Below are 24,199 nucleotides of genomic sequence, written 5' to 3'. Positions count from 1 at the left end.
GAGAGTGACACCAACTTTAAATATTTCTCTTGTTATTGTATAAGTCTGTTACTGCATTATATAAAGGAAACCTAGTAAGAGTCTCTTAGTTTTGAAGCAGTTTCTTCCCGGAGGTTTAGCTCCAGTGTTTACATTCTTTCGACTACTATAACTCTTCAACCGACAAATTTTTACCAGACTGGGCAGTTTCCAGCTCAAAAGGGCAGCTTTAATTCTGACTTTGTGGGTAAAAATTGCTTCAGTGCTTCACCTGTCCTCTTCCTCACCTGCAATCATGAGATGTAGAGGTCGTTCACACGAAACACGATAGGCGCAGCAGCCAGTTTGAGTGTTAAGTCAATGGTACAGACGCGATCTGACGTCCTGGGACAGGCACGGCGCGTTTAGAGCAAACTGTGATGTTTAGTGCAAACTGTTAAATGTGTGGGGATCTGGCAGCACTCCAAAGTCTCAAAAGGACTATAACGAAGGGAAAGGATCGATTATTTATCGGTTATATTTTTTAAATCCATTAGTATCATTTTTCCTGACTTTTTTTCTTTGAAGATCACATAGACTTATTAAGTTTTTTTTCCATAAATTGTTTTATTTCTTTTATTAAAAGGATTATGAATGAATGAATGAATGAATGAATGACATTTTATTCATGTAGTACTTTACAACTATTTCAGGGTACCAAAGTGCTTTATAATAAAATAAAGACAAAAGAAGTTTAAAATGAGATTTTAAAAAAAGTCACATCAGAGAAGAAAAATGTTACATTGCTCCCACAAGAAAAAGTTTGGGGATCCATTCTCTAGCGTGTTGGAAGATTTGTTGTTTTTCATTCTTTCAATCATTCAAACACCACATGAATGCAGCATTTCTCTAAGTTTGTGTTTAACACAAGGTACATCAAGTCATTGGTGCAATTGGCTCTAAAATTATAACAAAACCAATAGTTTTGAAATAAAAACTCAAAAATGTTCTGTTTTAAAATATGTATTAATTTTAATTAAAATGTTCTTGTCCAGATTCGATGTTATTTCTTTCCCTTATGAGGTCCATGCATCTGCTCTTGGTCCAGCCCTTTTATCAGATTTAGAAGACTTTGTGGTCCAAGAGTCAAAACGTTTGCCCACCCCTGCCCCAGACAAACTGTCACAGAGCCCATTGGGCTGATGTGATCGTGATCACTACACCGGCTCCCGGGAGGTGAACTGATGGCCAGACAGAGAACTGCTCCTGAACTTTATGATAATTTTCTATTTTTATTGAGACAATAATAAAAAAAAGGTCCCCTGATTTTATTCTTGAATTTATTTGTTAACCCTCTCTGGTTAATGCGGGAGGGCAAGCTTTCAAACTGGGTCAGAGAGAGACGGAGAGACCACGGAAGCAGCCATCTTTCAGACACAGTGGGAGTGAAGCTCACCATATTGGGAGAATCTCTGAAAGGTCTCATGAACCCAGACATGGAGACTTGATTACCAATGTTTTTGTAGAACTCTTTAAAATAGATAAACATGATCTCTCACTATCATCTGTGTATTTCATGCATTATAAATGAGATATACACAGCCACCACTCCATGTAGCGATCAGGCTAAAAATATTAGCTGGTAGCACACGCAGCTGGGGCGTCAAGCATATGAACACATTTTTGGACAGGTGGGGAGCAGAGAATACGTCACTCGAATTTGTCGCGTGAAATGTATTCAGTGTGAATGGAGGTTAAAGCTTAGTGATAAAATATGTGTCCACCAACCCTTTCCATGAATGCATTTTATATGTTTGATTTTAATCATTTGTCAATTATTTGTAACTAATCAAAACGGTCAAATGAAGGATAGTGATTGAGCAGCTGTAAAAAGAGGAAAAGGCAAAGAGAAAGCAAGACATTTGTTGCTAATAACTCACATTTTTAAAACACACACGCGCATGCATGTTTTACTGGTATGTTTTAACGTGCCTGCACCCTAAAACCCGATGGGCCCTTTGTATGTGTTAAAAACAGAAAAAGCACCCATAACTGAAACTGCGCCCTGTAATCCAGTGCGCCCTATGGTCCTGAAAATACAGTATTTGGCTTAAACTCTATACTCGTCATGTGTGAAGGAAGAAAAATGCTGTCTATGATCTCAGGAACACTGTCCCCACCGTCAAACATGGAGGTGGAAAATTATGTTTTGGGGGTGTTTCTCTGCCAAGAGCACAGGGCTACTACAACGCATCAGTGGGAGATGGATGGAGGCATGTACTGTGCAGTCCTGAGACAGCTTCCTCCCCTCTGCTAGGAAGCTGAAAATGGGCCGTGGCTGGGTCTTCCAACATGACAATGACCCATAGCATACAGCAAAGGGAACAAGAAATGGCTCAAGAGGAACCATATTAAGATCATGGAGTCAGTCTCCGGACGTCAATCCAATTGAAAATCTATAGAGAGAGCTTAAGGTCTGAGTCGCCAAGCGACAGCCGACCAACCTTAATGATTTAGAGAGGATCTGCAAAGAAGAGTGGGCCAAAATTCCCACTGATATGTAGTTATAACCTTGTGGTTAACTACAACAAACGTTTGACGGCTGTGCTTGCAAACAAAGGCTTTGCCACCAAGTATTAAGTGCTTTTCAATAGTGGGATCAAATACTTATTTTCCTCAGTGAGATACAAATAAATTAATATAAATTATTTAAAGTTATTTTCTGGAATTATGTTTTGATATTCTGTCTCTCCATGTTAGAATAAATCTACCAATATACCCCGCCATCTACCGTTATAAAACCTCGACCTGCCACATGCGGAAGTTCTCCGACGATACAGCTATTGTAGCATACATGAAAGGAGAAGAGGAGAGGGAGTACAGGCGGCTGGTGGAGGACTTTGTGGCCTGGTGCGGGGAGAATCAACTGCAGCTGAACATCCAGAAGACCAAGGAGATGGTTCTGGATTTCAGAAAGAAAGCCCGAACACCTCAGCCTCTGCACATAGAAGGAGGAAGTGTGGAGATGGTACAGACTTACAAGTACCTGGGGGTTGTGTTGGACCACAAGCTGGACTGGACTACCAACACGGATCAGCTTTACAAAAAGACCCAGTCCAGGCTGTACTTTCTCCGAAGGTTGTGCTCCTTTAAGATCAGCACAAAACTGCTCCACATGTTTTATCAATCAGTGGTGGAGGGTGCTCTCCTTTATGCTGCTGTGTGCTGGTGCAATACCAGCAAGAAGAACATCTCCAGGCTCAACAAGATCATCAAGAGCGCGAATTCTGTGGTGGGACTGAAGCTGGATCTGGTGGAGGAGGTGTCAGAGCAGAAAACTCTGAACAGGTTCAGGGCTATCATGAGGATCATCCCCTACATGAGGCCTACACCAGCATGAGGAGCACATTCAGCAACAGACTGCTGTCCCAGCACTGCTTCACAGAAAGACTGAAGAAATCTTTTGTTCAGGCAATACAATTCTCTGGCAGGGCATCTTAAAAGTAATGTCTTGTCATCTTTATTCATTTATTTATTTAATTTTTTTTTTAATCCACTGATTTTAAATTATTAATATTTTTATTTTATTTTTTATCTGTTAATCATTTTTAAATTTCCTCAGGGATTATTAAAGACCTATTCTATTAAAAGTATAGAATGATTGTGTCTTTATTAGTGGGAAAATCAACTTAACCAACAAGGGATTAAATAGTTTTTACTCTCACTCTACATCTTCTTGAAGAGCCATTAATGTTGAAGTTACCTTTCCCCAGCATTTTGTAGCATTTCACAATCTACTGTATGTCCAATAGCAAGTTGAAAGCGCCATCCACTGAACTGATAAAAACTTGTCCTGCTTTACGGCAAGTTAAATTCCCACCGTTGATAGTGTAAGATTAACTTCTGCCAAAATTTAAATTCAAATATCAGGTTAAGCTATTTTTTATTAATGTTTTTTTTTTTCATCCAAAATATAAAAAATTTAAGACATTTCCAAATATTTAAAGAAGATGTAATTTTTCACAAACTTTTAGAAATTGCATTTTTATTTTTCAAAACTTTTCCAGGTTTTTCATGACCCTGTAAGGTGTCGAATGTGACATCTATGGTGGTAAAGGTTTAAAGCAGTGTTGTCAAACACCAGGCCTCGAGGGCCAACATCCTGTTGGTTTATGTAAAAACCCAGTCCTACCTGCTGCTGATTACCTGGAACAGGTATGTTCTGCCAATAATAAGCTTCAGTGGCAGGTTAATTGGATGACATTTAGGACAACGAGCCTGGAGGCCAGGAGTTTGACGCCCCTGAGTTAAAGTACTAGGAGACTTCTCACCTTCAGAGGCATCTTGGTGTGGTCATTGAGCAGTGGAACGTCAAACACCAGCCTCCTCAGCAGGTGCTGCATCATGGAAGGCCTCAGTTTGCTGCAGGTTGTGAGGACAGCATGACTCAGTGATGACAGAGAACAACATGACACCATGGAGCTCTGGTCCTTGCACTTGTACTGTAGCTTGATGTCTCCACATACAGCCAAGTTTTGCATCTGTAAACAGCTTGCAGAAAACTTAACATTCTTTTAGGACGGCAACACACTTTTGACAACAACATGACTCCATGCAGAAATGACAACACTGGTCCACAGCTGGGCTGGAGTCATTTTCTGACCTATAGACGACAGGCAGCTGGTCCACATCCCTGACTTTATTTTAAACTTATGTAGATCTCCAAAATTTATGATGACTTTCTAACTTAAGTCAGCATTTCAGTCTGTTCAGAAACGAGTTCAGAAAATGGATGGATGGATGTTTTAATAAATGTTTAATAAAGTCAGAATCAGAAGAAAACAGCAGTGCATTCAGGAATACTAAAGCAGTTAAGTCACATCTCAAATCGCGCAGCCCCGCTCCTGAGCAGCACAGTTGGTGTGTCAGTGGCCTGCACTCACCCACACACCGCCAGCAGACACTCCTCGATGGAGTCTCTCTGAGCTTTGGTCAAGCAGCCACCTTTGGACAGACGATACACCGTATGGAGGAGGGAGTCAATAAGGGAGGCAAAGGGCTCGGTGCCAGCAAACAGAGAAGCACACTTGGTTAGAAGAGGCAGCACTGCAGTGCACAGGTACCGGTTGAGGGCAAGTGCCATGTCAGTGGCGCTGAGAGCAACCTGAGGAAGACGAGAAATAAAAACGAAGGAGTAAGAATCTTTACACACCGGATCATTTTGGAATGAGTTGGACATTGTTCCATATTTTTTCATGAATAAAGCACAGCAGGCAGTTTAATGTTATAGCAGCTCAAAATGAAGCTTTTTCTGGTGCTTACAGGTTTGTGTAGAGGAGACGGAGGTCTGCTGCTAAGGTAAATAGGATTTCATGAAAATAATCATCTAAGACTATGAGGTTATTTTCCATTCCTAAAGCCTCATATATTAAACTGTGTTTGAGTGAAAGATTATTTTTTAATGTGAAATATATCCTGACTACCAGAAAGAAAGAAAAAAACATGTATTTTTTAAATCAGCCAAAACAACAGTCCCCAGAGCCCCACCTCTTCACCTTTGGTATTCTTAAAAAGTCCCAAATGTCCTCTGTGGATACCAAAATGACTTAAAGGGCCTACATCATGCTTTTCTTAAGCCCTCAGAGTAAATTGTATCCATATATTCATTCATTCATCTTCTTAGCTGTTTTGTCCCTTTCGGGGTCAAGGGGCTGCCGGAGCCTATCCTGGCCTGTTATGAAAAGGTTGATTCATCTGACTGGCTGTGATCTCTCCTCCCCTCACCTGAAGTCTCCTGTGAGAGTCAGAGCTGATTTGTATTCTCATTAAGCTCCTATATAAGGTGTGGCTTTTCTGTATTCTGTGTTTGAGCATCTTTGAAGCTTTTCTAGTATTTGGTTTGTTTTGTTCATGGCATTAAAACATCTACTGATTTGAGGATCTGTGATGTGTCCTTTCTGTTCCTGGGTTTCATCCTTTGCCAATCCATCACATTATGCTTCAACCATGTCAAACCCAGCAGGAGGGTCACAATCTGAAGTACTGCCTGCCACTGAGGAGAGGACTGACTTTGCCTGTGATATGGGTGGCTGCATTGCCAGCAGGCTTAGAATTGTCCTCTACAGAGAACGAATTTGCATTGCTGGTAGTCAGGAGGATATATATTCTTAATCTGAGCTAATCTATGAATTTAATTCAAATGCGGACAAATCTGTTTACCATACAGTTCAGTGTACATTTGGTTCAAGAGAAAACATAAAATCCACACACTTACAGTGTCCAGTGAGGCAGCAGCTCTTAAATCAGGCAAGAACCCAACTTCAAGGAGGTGCATGAGAAAATTCTGGTCTTCTATGCCATAAACACGATCTAGAAACAGGACCATGGCAGCTTTGTGGTCTGGACAGAAACCTGCCGACATGTCTGGCTCCACAACCACCCCATCTGTGCAGAAACACAAACACACAAAATATGACAGTCAGGAAGACGCAAGAGGCATAGCAGCTGCATTTCACAACTCTTTTTACTCCAAAAAAGCGTAAATATTGCAAAAAAGCAATCCCTAATCATGCCCCCGAAAACCTCTCCATGACGGAGGAATGTGAGGATATCAAGAAGTTGCTTGATTTTGTGCTGGAGGAAGTTATAGCCAGGAAAAATGTGGTAGAGGAGGTGAGACAGGTGTGGGCTCTGAATGATCAGGATGTCAACTGGATTGAGATAATCGAAAAACGAATGGTTGACCAGGAGCAGAACTCCAGGATTAACGACGTGATTATCACTGCATTGAAAATCAAACCCTGGTCATACGCGCACGCAGTGACCGCCAGGAATGGTGAAGAATCCATCGAGCAGGAGACGAGCTCTGTGGAGAAACAGTTGGAAGAATTCCTAAAGTCCAAAGGAATTTCTCTGGACAGAAACAATGTTGAGATCTACCGACCGCTCCCAAGGAGAAGAGAGACCGACAAACCAGCGATCCTCTTAAAGTTTGTTAATGATAAACAGTGGCAGCTTTGTTGAAGCAAGTAAGAAATCTGAATCTCAGTGATATTGATAACAACCCTCAAGATGACAGACGCTGATCAATTACTTTCCACTGTTAATCTTTCTTTCTCTTTCGGCTTTTCCCATCAGGGGTCGCCACAGCGAATCATCCTTTTCCACCTCACTCTATCATGGACATCTTCTACCCTAACATTAGCCAACTTCATGTCCTCTGTTAAGACATCCATGTATCTCCTCTTTGGCCGTCCTCTTGCCCTCCTGCCAGGCAGCTCCATCTCCAACATCCTTCTACCAATATATCCACTATCCCTCCTCTGAACATGTCCAAACCATCTCAGTCTGGCTTCTCTGACTTTGTCGCTAACACAGGCAACATGAGCCGTCCCTCTGATGTACTCGTTCCTTATCCTGTCTAACCTGGTCACTCCTAAGGAGAACCTCAACATCTTCATCTCCGCTACCTCCATCTCAGCCTCTTGTCTCTGTCTCACTGCTACCGTCTCTAACCCATAGAGCAGAGCTGGTCTCACCACTGTCTTGTACACCTTTCCTTTGAGTCTTGCTGGCACTCTTCTGTCACACAACACTCCTGACACTTTCCTCCAACCGCTCCAACCTGCCTGCACTCGCCTCTTCACCTCTTTTCCACACTCCCCATCACACTGAACTGTTGACCCCAAGTACTTAAACTCCTGCACCTTCTTCACCTCAGCCCCCTGTAACCTAACGCTTCTGCCTTGATCCCTCTCGTTCAGACACATGTATTCTGTCTTACTACGACTGACCTTCATGCCTCTTCTTTCCAGAGCAAACCTCCACCTCTCTAGCTGTTCCTCCACCTGCTCTCTACTCTCACTGCAAATTACAATGTCATCCGCAAACATCATTGTCCAGGGAGATTCCTGTCTTACCTCATCTGTCAGCCTGTCCATCAGCATAGCAAACAAAAAAGGACTCAAAGCTGATCCTTGGTGTAGTCCCACCTCCACCTTGAACTCCTCTGTCTGACCTACAGCACATCTCACCACCGTCATACTTCTCTCATACATGTCCTGAACCACTCTGACATACTTCTCTGCCACTCCAGACGACCTCATACAGTACCACAGCTCCTCCCTCGGCACCCTGTCATACGCCTTCTCTAAATCTACGAACACACAATGCAGCTCCTTCTGACCTTCTCTGTACTTTTCCATCAACATTCTCAAAGCAAAAATGGCATCAGTGGTGCTCTTACGGGGCATGAAACCATACTGCTGCTCACAGATCTCCACCTTCTTCCTAAGCCTGGCTTCCACTACTCTTTCCCACAGCTTCATTGTGTGGCTCATCAACTTTATTCCTCTATAGTTGCTGCAGTTCTGCGTGTCACCCTTGTTCTTAAAGATGGGGACCAGAACGCTTCTCCTCCATTCCTCAGGCATCTTCTCACTCTCTAAAATCCTATTGAACAACCTTGTTAGAAATTCCACTGCTGCCTCTCCTAAGCACTTCCATACCTCCACAGGAACGTCATCAGGACCAACGGCCTTTCCGCTCTTCATCCTTTTCAGAGCCTTCCTAACCTCATCCTTTCCAATCTCTGCTACTTCCTGCTCCACAACAACCACATCTTCCTCCCTTCTTTCCCTGTCATTTTCCACGTTCATCAGCTCCTCAAAATACTCCTTCCATCTTTTCTGTACACTCTCCTGGGTTGTTAGCACCTTTCCATCTCTGTCCTTAATCACCCTTATCTGTTGCACGTCCTTCCCATCTCTGTCTCTCTGTCTGGCTAGCCTGTACAAGTCCTTCTCTCCTTCCTTTGTGTCTAACCTGTCATATAGCTCATCGTAAGCTTTCTGTTTGGCCTTTGCCACCTCTCTCTTCACTCTACGCTGCGCTTCCTTGTACTCCTGTCTACCTTCCTCAGTCCTTTCTACATCCCACTTCTTTTTAGCCAACCTCTTCCTCTGGACGCATTCCTGTACTTCCTCATTCCACCACCAAGTCTCTTTACCGTCTTTCCTCTTTCCAGATGACACACCTAGCACCTTCCTACCTGTTTCCCTGATAATTTCTGCTGTAGTTTCCCAGTCATCTGGAAGCTCATCCTGACCACCCAGACCCTGTCTCAACTTCTGCCTAAATTCCTCACAAGTTTCTTCATTCTGTAGCTTCCACCACTTGGTCTTCTTTTCTGTTTTCCCTCTCTTCTTCTTCCTGACCTCCAGAGTCATCTTACACACCACCATGCGGTGCTGTCTGGCTACACTCTCTCCTACCACCACTTTGCAGTCAATAACCTCTCTCAAATGACCTCGTCTACATAGGATGTAGTCCACCTGGGTACTCCTACCTCCACTTCTGTATGTCACTCTATGTTCCTCTCTCTTCTGGAAGTAAGTGTTGACTACAGCCATTTCCATCCTCTTCGCAAAGTCCACCACCATCTGTCCCTCCAGATTCCTTTCCTTCACACCAAACCTGCCCATCACCTCCTCATCACCTCTATTGCCCTCACCAACATGCCCATTAAAGTCTGCTCCAATAACAACTCTCTCTCCTCTGGGGAAACTCTGTATGACCTCATCCAACTCACTCCAGAATCTCTCCTTCACTTCTAACTCACAGCCAACCTGTGGCGCATACCCACTGACTACATTCACCATCACCCCTTCGATTTCTAACTTTAAGCTCATCATCCTGTCTGAGACTCTTTTCACCTCTAGAACACTGTTTACAAACTCCCCCTTCAGAATCACTCCTACCCCGTTTCTCTTCCTATCAACGCCATGATAGAACAGTTTGTATCCTCCTCCAATACTACGTGCCTTCCTGCCCTTCCACCTTGTCTCCTGCACACACAGTACATCTACCTTCCTTCTCTCCATCATGTCTGCCAGCTCTCTGCCTTTCCCTGTCATTGTGCCAACGTTAAGAGTCCCTATTCTCAAACCTATGTTCCTGCCTTTTCCCTTCTCTCTCTGGCCACGGGCCCTTCTGCCTCCCCTCTTTCTTCGACCAACAGTAGTCAAATTTCCACCGACACCCTGTAGGTTAACAGCATCGGTGGCGGTCGTTGTTAACCCGGGCCTCGACCGATCCGGTATGTCTAAAGTGTTGTGGATGATTCGCATGGTTATTTTGGCAATTTTTACGCCGGATGCCCTTCCTGACGCAACCCTCTCTATTTATCCGGGCTTGGGACCGGCACAGAGGCAACTGGCTTGCAACCCCTGTGGCTAGATTTACTTTCCACTGTTAATACGGACTGCAAATAGTACAACTTCGATGACTTTAAAAACTATGTTAACTCAGAAGGGAAACTATCAATCAAGGACTGCAGAATATGGGACATTCTTTTAATATCATAACCATATCTTAAACTTGGTTCAGCAGCTACAAGGACACTGACTTTGAATTGGAAAACTATTAACTATGTCAACAGAGTAAACAAAAAGGTAGAGGAATCGCAATATAATGTGTGTGAAAAGAAATACTAAGTTTACAGTAATTAATACATTGTCAGTTGCAGTTGATGGAATACTGGAATGTCTTACAATTGAAATATGTAATGATTTAGGGAAAAATATCATAAAAAGCTGTGTATATAGGTTGCCAGGGTCAAGCTTAGTGTTCATTGACTGGATGGCAAAGATGTTTAACTCCCGAAATAACAAAATATTTTTAGTCTGTGGAGATTTCAATATCAATCTGATATACCCTAGCAAACATAAAGCAACCAACGACTTTATCAGCACAATGTATGTATGAGTTTATATCCAATCATAATAACACCCAGCAGAATCACTACTGAAAGTGCTACTCTTATTGATAATATAGTTACAAATAATATAGAATACACTCAATGGAGTAGACTAATGATATGTGACATAACTGATCATTTACCAGTTTTCACACTATTTGGCATCAATGTGAAAACAAAGAAAATAATAAAAAGAACTAGTTTATAAAAGGTTAAGAAATAAAAAAATACAGAAACTCTTAAGAACTGTCCATTTTATAAATTCTTGAACACATTTGCCAAATGCCCTTGGTTAACTACTGGTCTACAAAAAACTTGTAAAAAGAAAAATAACTGCTATAAAAAAATTCTTAAAACAAAGGTCAAGAGAAACTGAACAAAGATATGTCATAAAAAAATAAACTAACTGAAATTACAAGGCATGTACTTTAATAATCTGCTGAATCAAAATAAATACAACGTAAATTGAGTTTGGAGATTTTAAAAAGCATAATTAAAAATGGTCAAAAAAACGATCAAACCCAGATTGCTTTACAGATGAGAAGGGTCAAAACTATGACATCAATAAAGCAGCAAACAGCCTCAATGGCTATTTTTTAAATGTGGGTCCAAAGTTGGCAGCGGAAATTCCAAAATGCAAAACCAGCAAAGACAATAATCCACCCATTTAAAGGATCCCACACTCAATCGTTCTCTCTGATGTGAACGAAAATGAGCTGACATCAACTGTAACTAAATTCAAGATAAAAACTCAGAAAATTGTGAGGATATACAATACTAAGGCAGGGAAGCTGCCTACAAAGCAGAACCATGGAAGCCAGAGAAGACAGAGAACGAAAAAGAGGCCTTTCATCTTAAAAAGAGGTACTCTTTTATAGGTAGTTGGCTCCACCCCTCAAAATCACACACAAATCCTAAGAAACAAAAGAACATTCACATGCATTTTCCTTGAGAACAACCAAAAGCAGAAACTAAACTAAGTGAATTGCAATAACCGTTGGAACCTTACAGCTGTACAGTGTGTGCACACACTGTCGTTGTAAGAAACAAATCCACTTTATTAAACACTCACACTTTGACAGACGTCTGCTCTGTCCCAAAACCTTTTACAATAGATCAATAGGTGGTTTGAATGGTACTTCAAGTGGACCTTCAAAGATACTCACCACAGGCCAACCAGTAGACTGTAAAAACAATGGACGAATCAGGGTGTGACGTCACCCAAAGAAAAGGCCTTACCTCCTGGGTCTCGCAAAATGAGGCAAAATCCCTCACCGTTGCTTCCTGATATGGGCGCCATCATGTTAAAACCAGTCAACAGTGATGGGTCCGAGTCGCTCTGAGTTATCATATCTGTGGCAACAGCTTTCGCCAAACAGGAGTGAGCGAGTGAGCTTATTGTGAGCAGGGCTCGACATAGCCATTTGTCCGCTGGCCCGGTCCTGTTTTTCGAGCAGTACGGACCACAAGACTTTATTTTTTACTTGTCCGCTCGGGCCACTAAAATATCTAATAATTAATACATTTTTCACCTTTTACAATAAAGTATATTTTGCGAAAACGTGTAGATTTACCTCGTCTTTATAATTCACTTTTTCTGCTAGTCCTGTGTTCAGACTTCAAGGGTTTCTATGGGAAACCTTTTATCACTCTTCTCCTCCTCTCCCGCCTGCGCGCACGGCTGTCACTGCCGAGCACGCGCTCACTCATTTTTTTTTTCAAACTTTATTGAATGTAACAATTCAATACTAAACAATGTTAAACAGCAACAACGAAGGAACAAGCCAGTGGGTTATTATTACATTTTAGGCAGATATATTTAAACTGACACACATATCAGCGCGCCCCCTGGTGGTTTTTCACCGCGATGATCATAAATCCAACATCGTCACTGAAGAGAGACTGAAGCATGTCAGAGATGTGGAAGACATGGCAGGAATAGATAGGAATATGTTAGATGGAGTGACGGGTGGAATTAGTGCTATGGACAGCAAGATATTTAATGAATGCATTGAAGATGAAACTGTATGCACTAAGCTTTAAGCTGAATGTCAAAGAATCAAAGGCAACTCAAAATACCTGAATCTCAGACTCAAATGGAGTATAATGTCAAACTACTTAATTTTGTTTTTCTTTACAACACTGTAAGCAGTAAGTATTTCTAGTTAGCTGAATGATCTCAGTAATTTAATTGTATTTAATTTTTCAATTATTTAATTTAATTAGGTAACTAAAGTAACTAAAAAGTAAATGTAACTTTGCAACAGTAACAAAAAGCAGAACCTTAAGGCAGTCAGGGCAAAAAAGTCAATAAAACTTCTTAACTATTGATTAGGAACAAATGTGAAATAGCAGTGATTAGAAGCAGCATGAAAACTTCTTAACTAGTGTTTCCTACTACACTGCAGCGCTCTCTTCAAAACATCTGAAACAGACTAGAGCAGATTTAAGTTTGATATGCTCTATTTTTAGTCATTGAAAAGTGTATAAATAAGTGCTAGATGTCACCAGAATGCACCAAATTGCACCATATTAAAATTTTCCGGGGGGGCATGCCCCCGGACCCCCCTAAAGTTGCAAGCACCTGCGGAGCGGCGGGTCTCGCTGTGCGCGGTGTCGGGCCAGTAACTTTCAAAAACTACTGGCCCTGTGGGCCAGTGCAAATTTCTGGGCTATGTCAACCCCTGGTGAGTCCCCACCTTTTCCCACACCTTCACCTATGGAACACTGCGTTTCCATTGACTAAGAAATTGCTCAAATTAGATTTGCGGAAGTAAATTTGCCCAATGGAAACACGTCAATTATGAAAAAAACTTGCATTTATCGAAATGGAGGTAGTGGTTTTTGAGGCGTATCAAAATGGACATATTTCGCAAATTTGCGATGGAAACACTTTTTTCGAATTAAATGAGTCACATGACCAACAACTCTGCACAGGTACACAATTGCAGAATAAGAAGTAAAGGCATTCACAGATGACATTGATGAAGTCTGCTGCTATTGGCTACCCAAAATCTGTCAATCAAACGCCTCAGATATTCAACGTCAGCATGTGGTTAGTAGATTGGTTAGTTAATAGCTTAAATAACTTGCAATAAAGAAAAAATATCTTTAAAGAAACATTTGGATTAGAAAGAATATGTTAAAAAGAAGGTATCAGAGCAAGAATGGGTATTCGGACAAATAAAATGACTAAGTAATACCTGACTATTTCTCAATAGAATTTTATAGGGTTATAGCTTCTCAAAACCAGCGACTACTTCCTATTTCGGAACACAAGAAGAGGAGGGGTTGAGCTGTCCATTGTTTTTACAGTCTAAGGGACAACCCCAATGATGTGTGAATGTTAGAAAGCTCTCACCAAAATCCCTTATGTTTATACTTTCTCATCATTTTATTTATATATTAAAGACTTTTAATACATTTTTACAAGGCAAATTCTCAGTAGACATGTTGTCCTTTAATTTTTCTTATGCAGCGACCCCTCAGGTGCTGTTTCCCCAGGCTATTATTGCTGGTTGCTTTCCTTACCTTTGGCCTCATTGGGCATGGAGAAGGGAATGCTGATAACACCCACCAGGTCCTCAAGTGGAATCAGAGACCTTAAAATGGCTCGAATGCGGATTGCCTCACCTTTGCTGGCATGGATTAGCTGATGAGAGAAAGGTTTGTAGTTAATATAAGATTCATTTTTAAGTGTGCAGTCTGTTGTCACTTACATGCATCTCTGGAGCACAGCGACCCAATAGGTCAATAAGAGCAGAGTAGAACGTCATGATGGCGTTCCCCATGTGGATGGTGTCATCTTCCTCCTCCCCTAACAAGTCACTGCTATTAACATAAACACAAAAACTATTATTTGAATAAATAAAATTGATAAAAAACAACAAAAAACATTCTTGCTGTCACAAATTCTATACCAAGAGCCAAAATTTAAAAGACAAAAACAAATGTTTCTGATCTGAGTTTCTCTGTATGTACTCATTGCCCTTTGTTGTGAGGTTTCCCTAATAAATGGAGCTTAAGGATATACGATGTTTCATTGGATCACAGTCACACATGTTGTGCAGAAACTGAAAAGAGTCTGAGTTTCAGAACTAATGGACAAAATGTTCATTAAAGTGAAAACATTGAACCGCTAGAAGCATGTAATCACACACAGTAGGTTTTATGAGTAATCTTTGAAAACCAACTTTGATGAAAATTGTGTTTTTTGTTTTTTTGACAAGTTCCTGTGGCATTTTTCTGATTTGATTTATTTCAAGCATTGTAGTCAAAGCAAAAAAGAATTTACACATATCTATCAAAGTCATTGCAGAAATGTTGAAATGCATAGATTAAAAAGATAGAAAATAAAACAAAACAAAACAAAACAAAAAAGTCACTTAAATCACATTTGGTTAATTACATACAGTGATCATTAACTAAAGTTAAGTAGAGCTTGATTTAATGCTTGAAAGGTAGTAGGAAGAAGCGAGCATATATAATCCCACCCCTACTGAGTTAATTCATTTTATAGTTTTACAGTTTTTGTAGTCCAGTTCTGATCTGATAGATTCTTTTTAAGTAACAAAATCCAGTGTCTAGTAATTATGGACATATAAAAAAATATAACCTTAAATTGCATTTCTAAGTCTTTCTTCGGTCAAATCGTTGTAAATAAGGAGCAGAAAAAAAAAATATTTTTAAAATGGCAAATATAACTTACACAAGATCCATTTTTATTTTTCTCCATGAAGTTGTTTTTCTTACATGTTATTTTCTATTTACCTGATGCCACTGGGAATGCTGTTTTGGAAACATAAGGTGAGCTTTCTGCTTTTAAAATATTCCCCCTTAAAGTCCTTATGCTCCACCGACCAGTTTGTGTTAATGGTTCCCAGAACCAACCGTAAGTTTCGGGGGGACCATGCGTTTGCTGTGTCGGCTCCTAAACTATGGAATCAGTTGCCACCAGCAATTAGAGAGGTCACGCTCTTCAAAACGTTTAAAAAATAAGTGCTCCTCCATTTGAGTGCTTTAGGATCAGTCTAGCCCTGTTATCATGCTGGTTTTAATCTATTCAAAATTGGTTTTATGGTTTTTATTCTTTGATGTTTTATGATTGCAAAATGTTTTGTTCTCCATGTGTACAGCACTTTGGGCCTTCTTGGCTGATGGTGGAAGGTGCTTTATAAATAAATGATGATGATGAGGATTTTGAAGCCTTGCATTGATACCTTAGTTAAAAAAATTGACACTAATCATGTGATCAGTACAGTGAGTCTCAACCATTGACTGTATGTGAGAACTGGACCGTCACGCACAGAAAATGACATGCTTCTGGACCCAACGATTCGCCTTGTTGGAACCAGAAATCGTCAGTTAGCAGTGATTGGTCAGAGTCAGTCATCATTTCTATGGCAACCACTCTCGCCAATCAGGAGTTAGCTTGTTGGAAGTCCACACATCTACCACTTAGAAAATAGGCTGTCAGTCAAATGTTGAGACCAGATATGTATTGAGACCAGATAGAATAACTTGAACTACAGAAAAGAGGTCATAAAAATGTAGGATTATCAAGAAGATATTAAAAAAGCATAGCAAGTGGTTATTCTGAAAAAAGAATGAATGAGTAAAAGCTGTTTATTTCTGTTTATGTCTCTATAGAAATCTATGGGATTTTGGCTACCTGGAGCGAGCGGGTACTCCCTGTTTAAAACACGAGAGTAAAAAGGTCATTTAGGCCAGTTCTTATACAGATTTCATGGTCTGAATTCTCTCATGGGCACTGAAGGGATGCAAGGGATGCTCTCATGGGGCTGAACACTTCATACATTGATCTGTTCATGTCTTACAGGCTTTTGCTGCTCTCAGATGTTGGAGAAGGACCGTCTCTGGAGGGATCTTCAGAAATCCTAATTGCTTCCTTCATTGCTGCCAGTAACCCATCACCACCCTCACCACGAAGGGCGGGGCCAAAACATTCTGGCCGGCGAATGAGAAGCCTCACCACAACGTTAGCGTTCTCCTCCACACTCTCCCCTGAACACAAAGACACAGAAGTGAAAACAGAGGTGTGCACCAATGACCAGAGTCAGAGAACTCAAACCGCTCTCACCGTTACAGAAGACAGCAAAGCGCAGGAAGTCCAGGTAACGCTCGCCTTCCACAGGATTCCAGCCGATGTCTGGATATCCTTCATGGACCAGCATAATGCAGCTCTGCAGCCCACAGCCAGCCAGGTACTGTACTACCTGCACAGGTGAGCCACCGATCAATGTTAAACTGGTTTATTACACCAGAAAACAACAGGACAATTAAACGTTTCCTTTCCAAATGTTTTGACCCTTAGATGACAAAGCCCTTCATTTGTGTTTTTTAAAAGATCTTAAAGACCCATGCTGATAAAAATTGTGTTTTTGGTTTTTATAACATATTCGTGCAGCATGTTTCTCATGATGGAGTTCAATCATAAAACTTTAAGCCTAAAATTGCCTTTCTGAGTGTTTCTTTATTCATATCATAGAGAAGGAGCAGATTAAAAAATGTTGTTTAAAAAAGCTTTCAGTTGCGATGCAGTAACTGAAATGGGCAGGCCAAAAAATCCCTGCTCCACTCCATTCCGATGCATCCACCTGCAGACATTAACGTCTTAGTTTTCCTCGCGCAAACTTGCATGGATCAGACTGCACAGCTGGATAGCTTCAATATTGTTCGCCATTTTTGTTTCTCCACTCATGTTAGCTTGTGTGGATGGAGACGGGGGCTGGGCAGAATCAAATCTGTTAAAGAACAGATTCAGTTCATTTGCCCAGGCTTGGTCACCTGTCACCTGGCAACCATTTCCAGCCTTACCGTGGCCTGAGGTGTGTTTCAGACCTCTCCACACATCACGGATGTTGTTCTGTTCCAGGCGCTGCTCCAGCTTCTTCCCGTGGCAGTCTTTGCACCTTCTGATCTTATATTTCAGGTCCCTCTGTCCTCTGTGCAGCTCCTCCTTGTCCCCAGAGAGAAAAAACCTCTTCTTGTCATTTAGGAGGGACTGCAACTCAGGAGTGACCCAGGGCTTATTGTAGGACAAACACTGCACTGTTTCTATTGGCACTGTGTTTTCCACACAAAAATTGACATAGGCTACGTTCACACTGCAGGGCTTAATGCTCAATTCGGATTTTTTGAAAAAAATCCGAATTTTTTGCAAGACCGTTCACATTTCCAAGTAAATCCGAACTTTTGTGGTCTCCAGTGTGACCGTGAGACGACCCAAAACTGACCCGCATGCGCAGAAGAGTACTCAACGATGAACAACGTCCTCCGTTGTTTGCGGAGCCAACGTAAACAATGGATGTCAACAGTGGAGCTCTTTTTGCAAATCGTCTGTACCCACTGTAGTAGAATGAGGATGTGTTTGGGCCGCGCGCGCCGTACAGACAGAAGAAGAGCGCGTGCAGCGGTGGAGAATGGGGGGGGCAGTGTGGGCGCGCATTCATGTTGTGTGTTACGGAGGAAGGAGAACGGTAATAGAAGAAGGTTTCCCCCAGAATAAATGCTATTGATTCTTTATTAACCCGCTCTGGAAAATCCTGGAGAATCTAAGGGTCAGAACAGGGAGGAGGAGGAGGATCCGCCTTGGGTCCCCCGCGCTTCTGATCACAGTCGGAAAGGGGAGAAAGAAAAAAAGTCATCGCGGGAAAGGTTCAACACCACACATGGCCATCTAGCTGGAAATTTTTTCAAAAACCGCCCGGTTACGATAAGAGCCCTGGAGTTTGGCCTGAATAGAGCTGTCACCCCAAATATTAATCAAATTGGGGACATCGCTTCCCTTCCACTGACTGGTCTCAGCAGCATCGTCTCCCATGGTTGTTGTTTATGTTCTCGTTCCCTCCTACTTCAACGCAAAATGATGATGTTTGTTGCGTGTCGATGACGTATGGTTCGGAATCAAGCCGCCTGGCCGGTCAGAAGGCGGTCGCAATTGAAAAGATCGGATACGTTTCGGAATCAGGACGGCATACCCAAGTGGCCTGGGTCGCAATTGAAAAGATCTGATCTGTGTCGTTCAGACTGTCATGAAAAGATCGGAATTGGGTTGCATAGGGGCAAAAAAATCGGAATTGGGTCGTTTCAGCCTGCAGTGTGAACGTAGCTATAGTCCGTGATGCAGTTAGTGAGACTCTCAATGTCCTCCCAATGTGGACTGCAGAGAAAGTCCCAGTCTGGGGTGTTGAAACAGTCCTTTAGTTGCTCTGTTACCTCCTCAGTCCAGATCATCGCTGTTTCACCACTGGAGTGTAAGCAGAGGAGAGATGGACCAGGTTGTGATCAGAGCGTCCTAAAGGGGGGAGGGGGGCAGAGGTATATGCATTCTTGACATTAGCATATAAAAGGTCAAGAGTGTTCCTGTCCCTTGTATGACAGTTCACATACTGGGTGAAGTTGGACAGGGTGGTGGAGAGGGGGTTGCATGCATGATTAAAGTCCCCAGAGATCAGGATCAGGGCCTGCGGGTGTTGTATCTGCAGCTGGGACACGGTGCTGTGCACGCGCTCACAAGCAACAGCAGCGTCGGCCGACGGGGGGATGTAAACAGTGACTACCAGCACATGGGAGAACTCCCGTGGAAGGTAGTACGGCCAAATGCTGACTGCCACCAGTTCAATGTCTTTGCTGCGGTGCTGTTCTTTAACAGTGATGTGGTTTGGGTTACACCATCTGTCATTCACGAGCACCACCAGACCACCGCCTTTCTTCTTTCTGCTCTGCGCCGCGCTCCAGTCCGCCCGCACCAGCGTAGATCCATTAACGGAGACCACGGAGTTTGTCGTGTCCTGGTTGAGCCATGTCCCGGTGAAGCACAGCAGGCTGCTCTCACGGTACACCCGATGCATGAGCGCTGTTAGCTCGTCCAGCTTGTTAGAGAGAGAGCGGACGCTTCCCATAGTAACAGATGGTAAATGTGGCTTGTACCTCTGTCTTCTCTCCCGGCGTTTAACACCAGCTCTGCAGCCTCGTCGTTTCCTCCATATTTCAGCTGGAATATCTATCTTTCCAGCAAGGAGAATCTCAGCTCGGCCAAGAGCTAACATATGATCTCGAGTGTAAACAATAGAGCTGCATCCCAACTGATACCCTGAGGTCAGTTCAAAAAGTTGAGAAAAAATAATAAAACAAAAAGCAAAAGTAATGACATTCCTGTACTTTGTCGCAGAACTCCATATTAATTGTTGTAAAAGGCAAAAAACACAAATGAGGTGGAAGAACATATTAAAAAACGCAAAGTAAGGAACACAAAAGGGTAGAGCTGCCCAGATATTCTGCCACACACGTGGCGCCAAGTTAACCAGACCATTTAGTTTCATCTGACCATAGAACATTTTCCCAGTCCTCTTCAGGATTATCCAAATGCTCTCTAGCAAACGTTAAACGGGCTGCACATGTAATGGCTTTAGCAGGGGGACATGTCTGGCACATCACATGTCAGTCCGTGCCTCCCAGATGACACATCATTTACTCTGACATTAAAATCTGAGAACTGTTCCAGTGTTTCCAACCACGTCATGGAGTCTGTTTAAAAGAACTGAGTAATCAACTGTGTCGAAGGCTGCACTCAGGTCCAGCAATACTAAAACTAATGTTTTCTTTCTGTCAGTATTGGACCTGGGATCATTCCTAACCTTAACCAGCGCCGTTTCTGTGGAGTGATGTGGTCTAAAACCAGACTGAAATTTTCATCAAATATTATTTTTATTAATAAAATCATTTAGCTGAATAAAAACGAGTTTTCCTAGCATTTTACTTAAAAATGGCAGGTTTGACACTGGGCAGTAATTGACTAGATTTGAAACATCTAAACCGCTCTTCTTCAGGGTGGATCTCACCATAGCAGTCTTTAAGGACGTGGGGAAGATCCCAGTCTGGAGAGAGTAGTTAACGATATTCACAAGCTCCTCCTCACAGGACGAACACACTGACTTAAAAAGTGAGGTGGGGAGGGGATCAAGAGAACAGGTTTTAGTTTTAAATTGGGAAATCACTTTCAGAAGCTTTGTAGGATCAATCAAGGCAAAACTCTCTAGTGCACATGTGTCAAACTCATGGCCCGGGGACCAAATGTGGCCCGCCATGTCATTTTATGTGGCCTGCGAGAGCATAAAAGTGTTTAATTTCTTAAAATGTTTTTTTTTTAGTTGATTACATAATATTTATGTGAACCTACTGTTGTAATTATTCAGTGTTTGCAGGTCTTATGTGTGTATGCAGAGAAATTGTTGTCATCAAACCATCAGTTGGATCCAAGGCTGTGTGCAGCCTTTTTTTGTAAAATGTTACACCATAATACATGTTCTTTCCAGCTCAGATTTATGTTAAATTTCTTTATTCACTTGGACAGTTTGATCGTGGGTTTTAATCAGCTGATAAAATGTAAAGGATTTATGCTGGAGTAACAAGCAAACATATGTTTTCTATGCAACTGTAATTTTCACTTTAAAAAGTTATAATAAATAAATAATGAGTTTTTTAACATTAAGGAGTAGTTACATTTATTTTTCATTACATTTAGTTACATGTATAAGTTATATCTGGCCCTTTGAGGACAGCCACTATGCTGAAGTGGCCCTCTGTGAAAATTAGTTTGACACCCCTGCTCTTCTTAGAAGCCAAACAGAATGCAACAGACTGACCTGTTAGTGGTCGTTGGGTGATATTAAGTCTAACGTTCTTTATCTTATCAGCGAAATGGACTACTCCTCAGTTTTTGAATTGCTAAGAATAGAACATGGACTGGAAGAAATTAGATTGATTGGTTGATGGTGGAAAAAAAGAATCTTTGGTTTAGTATAATTGTCTACCATTAATTTTGAATATTATTCCTCTATTGCATATTTAATAAAGTTATGGTATTATGTTAGTTTTTCCTTAAAGATTTGGTCATGAATTTTTAGTTTTGTTTTGCAGCAATTTTGTTCTGCACCCCTAGAGTTTCTTTTAAGTCTCTTGGTTTCCTCTGTTCTCCAAAGAGGGGGTGATTTGGTTTTAACTGTTTTTATTTTTAAAGGAGCGACAGAGACAGAGATGGAAAGGTGCTAACAACTCAGGAGAGTGTACAGAAAAGATGGAAGGAGTATTTTGAGGAGCTGATGAACGAGGAAAATGACAGGGAAAGAAGGGAGGAAGATGTGGTTGTTGTGGAGCAGGAAGTAGCAGAGATTGGAAAGGATGAGGTTAGGAAGGCTCTGAAAAGGATGAAGAGCGGAAAGGCCGTTGGTCCTGATGACGTACCTGTGGAGGTATGGAAGTGCTTAGGAGAGACAGCAGTGGAATTTCTAACGAGGTTGTTCAATAGGATTTTAGAGAGTGAGAAGATGCCTGAGGAATGGAGGAGAAGCGTTCTGGTTCCGATCTTTAAGAACAAGGGTGACACGCAGAACTGCAGCAACTATAGAGGAATAAAGTTGATGAGCCACACAATGAAGCTGTGGGAAAGAGTAGTGGAAGCCAGGCTTAGGAAGAAGGTGGAGATTTGTGAGCAGCAGTATGGTTTCATGCCCCGTAAGAGCACCACTGATGCCATTTTTGCTTTGAGAATGTTGATGGAAAAGTACAGAGAAGGTCAGAAGGAGCTGCATTGTGTGTTCGTAGATTTAGAGAAGGCGTATGACAGGGTGCCGAGGGATGAGCTGTGGTACTGTATGAGGTCGTCTGGAGTGGCAGAGAAGTATGTCAGAGTAGTTCAGGACATGTATGAGAGAAGTATGACGGTGGTGAGATGTGCTGTAGGTCAGACAGAGGAGTTCAAGGTGGAGGTGGGACTACACCAAGGATCAGCTTTGAGTCCTTTTTTGTTTGCTATGCTGATGGACAGGCTGACAGACGAGGTAAGACAGGAATCTCCCTGGACAATGATGTTTGCGGATGACATTGTAATTTGCAGTGAGAGTAGAGAGCAGGTGGAGGTACAGCTAGAGAGGTGGAGGTTTGCTCTGGAAAGAAGAGGCATGAAGGTCAGTCGTAGTAAGACAGAATACATGTGTCTGAACGAGAGGGATCAAGGTAGAAGCGTTAGGTTACAGGGGGCTGAGGTGAAGAAGGTGCAGGAGTTTAAGTACTTGGGGTCAACAGTTCAGTGTGATGGGGAGTGTGGAAAAGAGGTGAAGAGGCGAGTGCAGGCAGGTTGGAGCGGGTGGAGGAAAGTGTCAGGAGTGTTGTGTGACAGAAGAGTGCCAGCAAGACTCAAAGGAAAGGTGTACAAGACAGTGGTGAGACCAGCTCTGCTCTATGGGTTAGAGACGGTAGCAGTGAGACAGAGACAAGAGGCTGAGATGGAGGTAGCAGAGATGAAGATGTTGAGGTTCTCCTTAGGAGTGACCAGGTTAGACAGGATAAGGAACGAGTACATCAGAGGGACGGCTCATGTTGCCTGTGTTAGCGACGAAGTCAGAGAAGCCAGACTGAGATGGTTTGGACATGTTCAGAGGAGGGATAGTGGATATATTGGTAGAAGGATGTTGGAGATGGAGCTGCCTGGCAGGAGGGCAAGAGGACGGCCAAAGAGGAGATACATGGATGTCTTAACAGAGGACATGAAGTTGGCTAATGTTAGGGTAGAAGATGTCCATGATAGAGTGAGGTGGAAAAGGATGATTCGCTGTGGCGACCCCTGATGGGAAAAGCCGAAAGAGAAAGAAGATTTTTAAAGGAGCGACTTTGTCCAATATTAATATTTTGATTTGATTTGAATTGTAATGGCTTAGTTCAAATGATCAAATAAGAAAAATGCACAAAAACAATACAATCATCAGTTATACATTCATACAATGACATATCAGACTTAGGACAATTAGACATATTGCTTGAGAGGGAGTGAAAGGAAGCGAACTTATTATTGTTCTATCACAGAGTTTGAAAAGACCTGAAACCTGTGAATTGGCAACCGCCGTAGATGCACGCTCTATTACGCAACACCTGGGTCATGGTGTGCCTTCAAATTAGTCAGCTCACTCTACAGTACTAATGTCATTCTCTATTAACTATTGTAGACAATTTTATAACATGTCCTTATTTCTTATCTAAAAGGTATTTTTTAAGTATGCCTATCATTTAGTTGGTGCTAGTAACTTATTTGACATAAAGACAGCAGGTAATGCAGGCAGTTAAACAGGTGCACTTTTTGAGATAATAATAAACATTAGATCATTTGTTTATGAATGTATTGAGATTATTTGGATGATTTTTACTTTTGGTGTTGCACAAAAATCCCAAATATTTTTGGCGTTATCCAAGTGATGAGTTTAGTTTTTAATGTTTTATATACGGTGGCCCTGAAGTGCAAACCATTCAACAAATCACTCGATACAAAAACATTTTTAAGATCACAACAACAATTGAAAAGGCAGTATTACATTTTAGAAAACAAAACAAAATTTCAGAAACCAAAACTTAAAAAACAAAAAAGAAAAAAACATTTCAGAAAAAAAAATTAATTTCCAGGAAAAAAAAGAA

General features: G+C 41.7%; 1 protein-coding gene across 2 annotated transcripts in view; it reads right to left on the bottom strand.

Moving 5' to 3' along the window:
• The window catches only part of ryr2a (ryanodine receptor 2a (cardiac)), a 310,570-nt gene that overhangs the window by 166,776 nt on the left and 119,595 nt on the right, over window positions 1-24,199 (bottom strand). For both annotated transcript variants that reach the window (XM_023949560.2, XM_023949561.2), the window contains exons 48-54: window positions 16,815-16,950; window positions 16,552-16,738; window positions 14,434-14,545; window positions 14,246-14,366; window positions 6,233-6,402; window positions 4,902-5,122; window positions 4,290-4,380 (exon numbers count right to left, since the gene is read on the bottom strand). In XM_023949560.2, coding sequence (XP_023805328.1) covers window positions 4,290-4,380; window positions 4,902-5,122; window positions 6,233-6,402; window positions 14,246-14,366; window positions 14,434-14,545; window positions 16,552-16,738; window positions 16,815-16,950 — 1,038 coding nt within the window. The remainder of the gene's footprint in view (window positions 1-4,289; window positions 4,381-4,901; window positions 5,123-6,232; window positions 6,403-14,245; window positions 14,367-14,433; window positions 14,546-16,551; window positions 16,739-16,814; window positions 16,951-24,199) is intronic.

This window comes from Oryzias latipes, chromosome 19, assembly GCF_053564925.1.
Source record: "Oryzias latipes strain Hd-rR chromosome 19, Olatipes_Hd-rR_3.1".
NCBI classification, from domain to species: domain Eukaryota; kingdom Metazoa; phylum Chordata; class Actinopteri; order Beloniformes; family Adrianichthyidae; genus Oryzias; species Oryzias latipes.
This window is presented reverse-complemented; position numbering and strand designations above follow the sequence as displayed.